The 12,500-nt window shown below is 27.7% G+C and overlaps 1 protein-coding gene across 2 annotated transcripts in view; it reads left to right on the top strand.

Annotated features, from left to right (window-relative positions):
• LOC101239972 (EF-hand calcium-binding domain-containing protein 7) overlaps positions 1 to 12,500 on the top strand; it is a 45,072-nt gene that overhangs the window by 19,602 nt on the left and 12,970 nt on the right. For both annotated transcript variants that reach the window (XM_065818524.1, XM_065818526.1), the window contains 2 exons: positions 5,169 to 5,272; positions 6,815 to 6,966. In XM_065818524.1, the coding sequence (XP_065674596.1) occupies positions 5,169 to 5,272; positions 6,815 to 6,966 (256 nt within the window). The remainder of the gene's footprint in view (positions 1 to 5,168; positions 5,273 to 6,814; positions 6,967 to 12,500) is intronic.

Raw genomic sequence — 12,500 nt, 5'->3', positions numbered from 1 at the left:
TTGAGTCTTATCTCTTGCTAAGTTTACCAGACCAATTTGAGTTCAGCTGTCTCATCTTGTGATCTTAGTGTTGATGGTTATCTTCCTTTAATTCGTAAAGACTCCAATAGTCACATGCTTGGCCTGGGCATTTACATTCGTAAGAATTCACCCATTTGTCATGAAACTAGATTTGAATCCACAGACTATTCTTTCATGTGCTTTCCTTTAGCACCACTTCACTCTATTGTCTTTCTCTTTGTTCTATATCGCTCTCCTTCATCTCAAGATTCACTCTTTTTGATGTTATTTCTGATCGTATTGACCAAGCCCTCTCTCTTTATCCATCAGCTAATATAGTTGTTGTCGGTGACTTTAATGCTCACCACTCTGAATGGCTTGGTTCTAGTGTCAGTGATTCGGCAGGCATTAAAGCCCACAACTTTTGCCTTTCTCAATCCCTAACTCAAATAGTCAACTTTCCAACTCGCTTTCCTGACAACCCAAATCATTTACCTTCTCTACTCGACTTATGTCTTGTTTCTGATCCTAGTCAGTGCTCAGTTTCTCCACATTTACCCTTAGGTGCTTCTGATCACAGTTTGATCTCTCTAAAACTAATATCTCATTCTTCTTCATCACCTGAATCCCCCTATTAACGTACCTCTTACAACTACAGTAAAGCTGACTGGGATTCTTTCCGTGATTTTCTTCATGATGACCCTTGGGTAGAAATCTTCTATCTTCCTGTCGACAAATGTGCTTCGGGCTGGCATGGAATCTTTTGTTCCCTCTCGACGATTCCAGGTCAAGCCTCACTCTCCTCCATGGTTTTCCTCACACTGTGCTGCTGCGAATGCCAATCGAAACCATTACTTCCACATTTATCAGCAAAACAATTCTCCAGAAAACAGACGTCTGTTTATTACTGCTAGAAACAATTGTAAAAAAGTTTTGTCTAATGCCAAAACCCGCTATTCTCAGGTTATGATATCTTGTATCTCATCTCAAAAATTACAGCTTGTGGCCCGGACAACATACCTGTTATTGTCTTGCAGAAGTGTTCTCCGGAGCTGTTGTCTATACTCTCAAAACTATTCAACAAGTGCTTATCAGAGTCTTGTTTTCCAGCCTGCTGGAAAGCGGCATCTGTTATCCCTATCTTCAAAAATTCTGGAGAGCGATCTGATTCATCTAACTACCGTCCCATTAGTCTTCTTCCTATCATAAGCATGGTTTTTGAGTCTTTAATTAACGAACACTTAATTTCTCATCTTGTATCTAATAACTTACTTTCTGACCATCATTATGGATATCGATCTTCTTGTTCAACAGCTGATTTGCTAACAGTAATAACTGATAGGTTTTATCGTGCACTAGATAAAGGTGGAGAGGTTAAGGCCATCGCTCTTGACATTTCATAAGCTTTTGATAAAGTTTGGCATGCTGGTCTTCTCCATAAGCTTTCTTCCTATGGTGTATCCAGCAACATCTTTAAGATCATTGAATCCTTCCTTTCCAATCATAGTATAAAAGTTGTCCTCAATGGACAGCACTCTTCCTCTTATTCTGTAACTTCAGGGGTTTTTCAAAGTTCTATCCTTGGCCCTATACTCTTTTTAATTTACATTAACGATCTTCCAGATATTCTCACATCTAAGGTGGCATTGTTTGCTGATGATACTACCATTTATTCTTGTCGTGATAAGAAACCAGCACTCTCTGATTGCTTGGAGGGGGCATTTGAGCTTGAAAAGAATCTCAATTCTGCTACAGCATGGGGCTCACAGTGGCTAGTGAACTTTAATTCAGATAAAACTCAATTTTTTTCAGCCAATCGTTATCGCAATAATTTAGATCTGCCTATATTTATGAACGGTGATGTACTCGATGAGTCATCTATTCTTCATCTTCTAGGATTATTTCTTACTTTCAATCTTTCTTGGAAACCATATATCAAATCAGTTGCAAAATTAGCATCTGCTAAAGTTTCATCTCTTTATCTCGTCACTTTCTTACTTTGGATTCTATTCTATATCTCTGAAGGATCTCACTTCTGCTACAGCATGGGGCTCACAGTGGCTGGTGAACTTTAATACAGATAAAAATCAATTTTTTTCAGACAATCGTTATTGCAATAATTTAGATCTTCCTATATTTATGAACGGTGATGTACTCGATGAGTCACCTACTCTTCATCTTCTAGGATTAACTCTTACTTCCAATCTTTCTTGGAAACCATATATCAAATCAGTTGCAAAATTAGCATCTGCTAAGGTTGCTTCTCTTTATCTCGTCACTTTCTTACTTTGGATTCTATTCTATATCTCTATAAATCTCAAATCCGGCCTTGCATGGAATACTGTTGCCATATCTGGGGCGGATCTTCTAAGGATGCTATATCTCTTTTAGACAAGGTGCAAAAACGCATTGTAAACATAGTTGGACCTGCTCTTTCAGCCACCCTCCAACCATTGTCACATCTTTGTAATGTTGCTTCTCTTTGTCTTTTCTACAAATACTATAATGGGCACTGCTTTTAAGAGCTAACGTATCTTGTGCCATCTACTAAAATTCATTCTTGTGTTACTCGTCATTCAATTAAGTGTCATTCTTTTTCTGTGACTGTTCCTAAGTGCTCCAAAAACGCTTATTTGTCTAGTTTTTTTCCTCGAACACCAGCTCTTTAGAATTCGCTTTCTTGATCTTGCTTTCCTGATTCGTATAATTTGCAATCCTTTAAGTTGTCCGTCAATCGTTATCTTGCTCTACAATCTTCATCTTTTTTCTTTCAGTAACTTCCAACTTTAATTGTGGCTGCCTGCAGCCTTGTTGGAAGCGAAGATGTTTACAAAAAAAAATGTATATTAATAATATAAAACTAACAACAAAACAATAAAATTAGTCATTCCATTAACCACAGCAATGCAATCGTAGAATAGCATAAAATTAGTCATTCCATTAAACACAGCAATGCAATTGTACACTAGCATATAGTAAACCACCCAGTGGTCATTGTTTTTTTTTACATTGTCTTAAATAAATAATAATAATAAATTCTTATTTGTTATTTCATGAATGATCAATCTTAAAGTATTATCATATAAACAAATAGTTGCTCTTTACAATATACTTAAAGTGAATGACGAAACTTGTGAATGATGAAAATAAATAAAAGAGTTATAGCTCCCAAAATGCCAAAATGTTGAACACAACATCTTAAGATTAACATTTTATTCTCCAGTATTTGACATTTATAAAATTTTGAAAATTAGATATGTCTTGATATTTTTTTTCAAGTTTACAACAGAAACTATAAAAAAGAGACAAGAGGAGGTAAGAAAGTTTCCTTGATCTTGCTTAAAGAAAAAAAAGAAATCAAAAATACCAGAAAACAATATTAAAATAGAGTGTAAGGGCAAACATTTACAAAATACATGCAACTTTATATAGGTTATGCTATTTCAATAGAATTGAAAGGAAATATAATATCCTTTTACATGGCTTCATTCCTCTACACGGCTTCTCCCCTCTGCTTGTTGATTGTCTGCATTTCTTCTTTGCTCATCGATTATCTGAATTTCTTCTTTGTAAATTATTAAACCATTTTTTCTTAGTGGGAAATTGCAATGGTTCTAAATGAAAATATTCAATGACCGAGTCATTGCATCCAAATGAACATCTGTAAAAGATATGTGCAAATATAAATGGATTGAATGTTTGTATGGCTATTGATTTTTTGTAAAAAAAGCTTGAATAATAGTAAAAAAGTTTAATGAGTAAAAATAACTTACAACTTTATAGTTGTGCCTGCTCCCAATGGTTCTATAAGATTAGTGCAATATTTATCAGATAAGGTTTGAGACCTAGCATCAAGCTGCTCAATAGGATGTCCTCGCTTACAGTAAAAATTTATTATAAAATTATTTAACTAATAGGGAATTAAAAATGCTAAATTTACCTCTTGACATCTTGAACTGCATTGCCAATATCCTCTTCAATATATCAGAATTTTAATGCCATTTTTGAACAGCTTGCTTATTTTAGGAGACATCTTTATTTTACGTGTTTATATTCTTTTAAATCTAAAAAAAATAATTTTATCAAAAATTTAATTATTTTTTTTAGATTTAAATAATATAAACACATTTAATAACAATAAAAACTTTTAGATGTTCATTTGAGAACTTTAAAGTTTGGAATTAATCCAATGATTAACCTTCATTTTATGATAAAGTAATGATGGTAAATTTTTTTTTCCGTCAAATACTGGAAAACATAATAAATATTTTCCAGTCTTTGACACCCTTTTTCAATGTTTTGATTTTAAAGGTTTGTACATTCATCTCATCTATTTCCATGTCAGCATGAAAAAGAAAAAATTTCAATTATATTACATTTAAAAAAACTGATTAATCGTATTAAAAGGCTTTTGAGCAACAGGTAAATCTGGCAAAGTTTCATGTTTAAAATCATCTGAATCTTTCATCATCTTCTTTATTGTATGCTCACTTATGCTGCAACTATGTAAAAATAAAAATAATATTTTATTGTTGTAGGTAACCATTGACCTAAATATAAAAACAAAATTAAATAATAAATACAAAAGACTGAATTAATGAAACTTTATATATATATTTTATATATAAAAAGATAAATAATTAGGATTCCAAATTTCTTTTTAATTATTTACAGTAATGTTGATACACGATTTGGTTAGTGAAGATAATTATTATGCTTCCCTAATTGCAGTATTAAACTATCACGACCACTACCTTTGTTGTCAAATTCATCTTTAAATGATTTAGAGTATTTTAAAATCATCAAAAATGTATTATATTAAAACCATAAACCATCAAAGTTGTGTAATGTTACCATGAGAACTTTCAATCCATAAATGTTTTTATATTATATGTATTATATAATATATATATTTATATATTATTATATATAAAATATTATATATATAATATACAATACACACACACACACACACACACACACACACACACACACACACACACACACACACACACACACACACACACACACACACACACACACACACACACACATATATATACATATATATATATATATATATATATATATATATATATATATATATATATATATATATATATATATATATGCATACATATATTTATATAGAATATTTATATTTATAGGATGTTACAATGACATAATCTTAAACACAGATGTAATGTTATTTTTGGTAGAGGAAGGTTTATCAGCTAATGTGATTGCTTACACAAATTCATTTGTTAATGGGGTTAGTTTTTATTTTTTATTGTAAAATTGATCATTTTTTGTATTGCAGACAAGTTCCATTTAAAGAAATTTTTATAAATGATTTTTTTAAATTTTGTTTTATGCTAGTCAGAAGCTTTGCGGATATCTGACTTTTTTTTAAAAAAAAATAAAAAATTAACAAAAGTAAAAATGTTAGCTTTTATATTTATTGAATATTTAGCCAGCCTATTGCTCTTAAGTACCATTTCAATTCGTTTCGACATTTTTTGAAAGTATCACAGAGACATGTTCTGAATTCCAACTCTATTTATTTCTGCTATCATTTCTGTAGTTGAAGTGTAGCACCCTTGATAAATCTTTGATTTATTTCCTTCCTAATATTTTCTATTAGGCTGAGATCTGAGCTATTGCTGGGCTACTCTGACACAATAATTCCTTTGCTTAAGTACCATTGTTTTAATGTTTGGCATAAGTACCATTGTTTTAATGTTTGGCAACATGTGCTATCTCACATAAATAAAGTTAGTGAACCTCATATATATGTTGATATATAAATTATATATATATATATATATATATATATATATACATATATATATATATATATATATATATATATATATATATATATATATATATATATATATATATATATATATATATATATATATATATATAAATATATATATGTATAAATATATGTATATATATATAAATATATATATATATATATATATATATATATATATATATATATATATATATATATATATATATATATCTCAGCTTGGTCCAACCAAATTGGTCAAAAATTTGTTGTTCTAAGCACCTTATGATGGTTTTGTTCATAACACCTTAAGATGTTTAAACTTTTTATTTGTGAATTGTTAAATATCATATTTTGGATATTTTTGTTGTCCAAAAATTCAAATATGTTCTGCTACTTGACAGTTAAGACAATTAAGCTTGTAGACATATGAAAGTGGTATTTAAAAGCTTAGAAAAATCTCAAATCTTATAGAAGATTAACTTTATATTTGGCTTTGTAGTGTTCTGGAAAACACTGCTTTTGAAATGTTTTTTTTTTAAATATTCACCAACTTGCAGTTTTTTCTTTGAAACTAATCATCTGTGCTGTGACATTTACAAGACAAAAAGTAGTAATGATGCAGCTAATTTACTGTTAGATTTCTATGTTTTGATTTAAAAATTTTGAGAATATAAAGACAGCTTATGTCATTTTCTTGTAAAAAATCAAAATGATCTTATTGCAAAAATTAATGATGCATTTTGTTGTTACTCCCATGGCATCATTATAGTTGTCAACAACATAAATGATGAAATGGGAGTATAACTACCATTACAAGACACTTGAAAAAAGCTGCAAATTACTAGTTAATTACTTCCAGCAATTTTAATTTCAGAAGTTGGAACGTACATATTTTTTAATAATTTTTTAAATGGCTACAACAATAATATGTAATTTCAATAATAAAAGATACTTTTGCATTTTTAGTTTTATTCAGTTTTTATAATTTCTAAAAGGATAATTTTTTTTCAGAAACTATGTTTTCAAGCAGACTTAGGAACTGGTACATATCGTGTATTAAGTTACTCCAGTGGTAACAATTTAATGGGAGAGAAATCTACAAGTGGTCAGCTGAGCATTATCAAAGGAAAAGGAGATGAGATTTCTTTAACCAAACCGTGCAGGTTGGTATTTTGATTTTAGTTTTCTCTGTTCAAAACTAAGTTTAAAGTTATTATACATTTTTGTAATACACACATATTTATATATCTATACATATGTATGTGTTTATATATATATATATATATATATATATATATATATATATATATATATATATATATATATATATATATATGTATGTATATATATATACTGTTAATTCCTGATAATTCAAACCTCTAATGGAATAAATATGTGACTAAAGCGAATACCCATTGAGTCAAACTTTATATGAGATATTAGTTCGAATTAAAGCAATTTTTCTTTATTCAATAGTAAAGTATAAACATTAGATATACACAATTATACTAGAAGTGTAAAAAATGTTTCAGTAAAAGAAGTTATGTATGGTGTTTAAGCTGTACTGAGTGTACAGCGTATATAGTTAACATCGAAAAAAGTTAATTATTTTAATGGTAATTATGTATTAGGTGGGTTATTTAATGTCAATTTTATGGGTAGTTATATAAAACCTTTGTGAAGATGAGTTGAATTGAGGAAGAAAAATAAATTATTTGGCAAAAAAAAAAAGAAGTTTTTGTTCTAGCAAGGAAATTACAAGCTAATTGGGCATGGATTCAAGTATGAAATTAAGGGATTTGCTTATTTAGTATATGATGCTTTAAACACTGAAGAAAAGCAAGAAGTTCAGCTTTGATTGGTGTTTGTTGTTGGATTGCCAGAGGATTTATCTTCAAGATTTTTGAGCGATTATGGATCCAATTGATGTTATGTTACCCAAAGTAAGAGCTGCTTTAAACCGTGTTTACGTTGATAATGCTGTAGTCGGTGCTGTTTTTCAAAATCAAGCTACAAAAGTTCTATTAGTGTGTTACAACTGCTGAGGGTTGAATCATATTGTGAAAAACTGTTCGCTTGCAAAGAACCTGGCTTCAAAGAGTATCTTTCAATGTTTTAAATGTGGGGATGAAGGACATGTGGCTGCAAAATGCTTAAAGGTGTCAGGGAAACAAGTACAGGAGCAAGGAATATGGGCAGGTGACAGAAATAGTGTAGAAAAATGAACTTCAAAATAGTGTTGAGTATATTAAAAAGGACTAATGTCGCAAAAAAAAGGGAATAGTGTTTCAAATGAATTTAATGAATAGTGTTGAAAACAAAAAAAAAAGGAATAGTGTCGCAAATAGTTAATTTTAGATTAAAGATAGTAGGTGTATATACTGATGCTCTTGAAGCAGGCTATTTCAGTTTGAAATCAGACATGTTATCTAAACACACATTTATAGTTATTGTTGTTTTTTTAATTTTGTTACTATTCATTAAACTCCTTTAGGACATTATTATTTTTTTCTATTTTCGACACGATTCATTAAATTCATTTGCGACACTATTCCTTTTTTTTGTTTTCGACACAATTCATTAAATTCATTTACGACATTCCTTATTCTGTTATTCGACAACCAATAATGTGACAATTTGCGACACTATTCCTTTTTTACATTTTTAACAATCAAATTTGTGACAATAAAAATTTGCGAAAATAAAAATTTTCTGACACTATTCCACCATACCAAATGGGCTACCTGGCTCCTGAACAATGGTGGAATCAGTGCATTGTTTATTATTCATCTGAAAGTTAATGGTGTGGTAGCAACAGTTATGGTAGACGCAGGATGTTCAAAGACAATCATAAATCAAAATTTGTTGTCAAGAAATCAAAATAAGCCCCAGAGTCCTCCAAAGATGGTAACTTTTGATGGAAAATTCACCAATATAATGGATCAGCAGTTGTTACTATTGAGGTTGATAGAAACGAAAATGGAAGTTTTGAAAAGAAACCATGGTAAAATTAAGAGAATTGCAGAAAGATAAAAAATGTCAATACTGGAAGCAGTATATTGATAAAATGGTGATAAGGTATGGTTGAAACCACCTAATGCGAAGTGACATACTAAGTAACGGCCAGCAAAATGAGACATTTTGAAACAACTTGTAGAAGTTAATGGTGTTCTGAGTCGCATATTCTTGAAATGATACTTAAACTTTATGTGATATTTCTAAATTCAAAATAGAAATAAACATGGACAATGGTTTTGATAATGCGAAAAACCATTTTCAGCAAACTAAAAGTGTGTTGGAGACAAGTAAAACAAAGTCCAAGAAACAAAAGAGTCCCTGCCACAAAATACTTAAGAATGGTGTATGCCCCAAAAATACAACAATTACTATTTGTATGGTCCTTAAAGATCTAGGAGGAGTGTAATTTCGGCTTAAGCTCCAGAATATTCTTTGGCAATTATGCGGTTTTTTTATTATTATTAGTACTTAATTATGTATTAAGCGGTTTATAATAATAATAATAATAATATAATAATTACTTTTTAAATGGTATTTTATTATGATTGAATTTAAAACAGTTTTATTATAGCATTATTTTAAGTCTTATAATGATCTATTCTATTCTAATTTAAATATAACAAATAAATAAATAAATTTAAATATAACAAATAAATATAGAAAATGTTATACTATTCTTATTTTTGTTTTATATGGAATGACATCTTTAAAAAAAACTTATTCAAGTTATTTTGATTTCTTTATCTCCCATATGGAAAGTTTGAATTCATCAAAGAAATTTGCTGAAAGGAGATAAAAAATTGTTTGAAAAAATTCAAAACAAAGTTTGAGTTATCAGAGGTTTGACTGGAGAGTTTTAATAGTAATTAGTTAGATGATTTTAAGGTACCAAATGAAACAGTTAAATTTAACAAAAGTTTAAGTTAACCGGTATTTGACTTATCGAGAATTAACTATATGTATATATGTACATATATGTACATATATGTATATATATATATATATATATATATATATATATATATATATATATATATATATATATATATTTGCACAAAATTAGAAAGACTCAGGCCTAAAAATATTACTAATAAAATCTAAATTTTATACATAACATGATAAAATAACTTGTTTTCATAATTTATATAATTATTTATAGAATTTCTTTTCAAATAAAAAGAATAAAATTATTTCTTTAAGTAAATTAAATTTTAAGTAAATAAAGTAAAACCATTTTACATCTCTTTAAAATGAAATATAAATATTTAATTTTTAAAATCATATTTAATTTAAGTTTTTAAATTAAAAAACTTAAAATTAGAAATAATGTTTTTTAAACTCAGTTTGGGAATCTTTATCTGTTCAAATAGCATAATTTTTTTTAATAACTAATTAAAAAAAGATTAATAATTTTACAAAGATAGATTTAATGGTAAAACTTTTTAGAAAAGTACATTTTTAAAATCACTTTTTATCATTTTAAAAATATATAAAATGGTCAGATAGCAAACTGGAGATTTAAACTTAAGGCATCATTTCAACTCCATTTATTAATTAATTAAATAACGCAGTGGTCAGTAAAAAAAGCCATAATTAAATTTAAAATTAAATAGTTTTAAATGTTTTAATTGAAAATTAAAACATTTTTTAATAGAATTAAAAATATTTAAAGAAATGTTTTAATTTAAAATAAGCTCTATTTTTTTATTGCTTAAAAATCAGTGATAAATTTAAAGCATTAAAGATGATGATGTGATTTCTTTTAACTACATAATTTCAGGATTTCAAAATTCCCATCTGACTATCATGCTCACTAAATTTAACTCTTAAGACAATTTCTTTAATTTATTACAATTGTTAAAAGGGATTTAGTGACATAATAAACATTTTTTGAAATTAATTTTAGGCCGATGTTAGATGATGTTTGCATTTTATTATGTAAAATACTAGTTTTTAAATTAAACTCAAAGTTTAACACTTTAAATTACTTTAAAACAAAACGCTTTAACTCACATAACACTTTCACTCAACACAACACTTTAACTCAACATAACACTTTAACTCAACATAACATTTTAAATCACTTTAAAACACTTCAAAAAAAAGAAAAACTCAACGTTTAACACTTTCAATCAGATAATTAAAAAGTTTAATTTGTGAAAGCATGAACAAAGTAATAAAAAATATATATATACAGTGCTGGAAGTGGAGAACAAAAAGTAATGGGATGGTATTCGATAAACTAAAAATACCATCCTGCCTAATGATTGTTGTAAATAGAGATTTATAAAAAGGTGGCGGGATGGTTTATACCTTATAAAAAGGTGGCAGGATGGCATCTCTTTGCATCCCGCCTCACTTCGAGCACTGTATATATATATAGATTGACAGCAATATCGATTATCTTTTACATGTTACATTTAACATTTAAAAGTTATTGCGTATTTAAAACAGCAAAGTTTTACGATATTGTAAATATATAGCAAAAATTATATAAAGCTATAATATAAATATCATATAAATATATATATATATATATATAAATATATATATATATATATATATATATATATATATATATATATATATATATATATATATATATATGATTGTTGTATATATATATATATATATATATATATATATATATATATATATGTATATATATATATATATATATATATATATATATGATTGTTGTATCTAGATCGCACGCTCTTACTGACCACACATTTAATTTGTTTTTGTGACAACTTGACTACGTTTTTTTAGATTTTTTAAAATGTTTTAAAAATGCGCTGAAATAAAGTAATAAAGTGAGAAATAATGATTGTGTACTATAAAAAACATTTTCTTTAAATTATCAAAAGATATTATTTAGTTAAAAAGTGTATAATTAACAACGAATGTAAATGTTTTTTAAAACAACTTGTACAATTACTTTTATAAACAGCAACGAAAGTGATTGTTTCAATAAAATTTTAGTTGAATACATAATTTAATAGTCAAAAACATAACAAAGTTATTTTTTATAATGCTTTGTAAACTTGCTAATGAAATGTTTTTCACTATGCTAAACCCTTTTAAATAAAGTTTTATTATGCTTTTAAATAAATTATCATGAAGTATTAAATAAAAAGTTTACTCATTTTAAAAGTTCTTTTTTTTTTAAAGAAACAATTTGTTTTATTAATTTTATATATGATAATAAACAACGTTTATAATAGTATAATAATATCTGTACCTTGGAGGTATAATAATATCTGTACCTTGGAGGTATAATAATATCTGTACCTTGGAGGTATAATAATATCTGTACCTTGGAGGTATAATAATATCTGTACCTTGGAGGTATAATAATATCTGTACCTTGGAGGTATAATAATATCTGTACCTTGGAGGTATAATAATATCTGTACCTTGGAGGTATAATAATATCTGTACCTTGGAGGTATAATAATATCTGTACCTTGGAGGTATAATAATATCTGTACCTTGGAGGTATAATAATATCTGTACCTTGGAGGTATAGGACATCATCTCCATTTCTTCAAAATTGGCATATTTTTTACAAAAGTTGTATATTAAAATCTTCTATTAACGGGTATCTCAAAATTAGCATAATATCAATAGTAGTTGTGAAGGACTGTAAAAGAACACTAAGTCCCTTTCCATTCAG

The sequence above is a fragment of the Hydra vulgaris genome, chromosome 14 (assembly GCF_038396675.1).
Source record: "Hydra vulgaris chromosome 14, alternate assembly HydraT2T_AEP".
Lineage (NCBI taxonomy): Eukaryota > Metazoa > Cnidaria > Hydrozoa > Anthoathecata > Hydridae > Hydra > Hydra vulgaris.
Note: the sequence above shows the minus strand (reverse complement) of the source record. Positions and strands in the feature narration are given on the sequence as shown.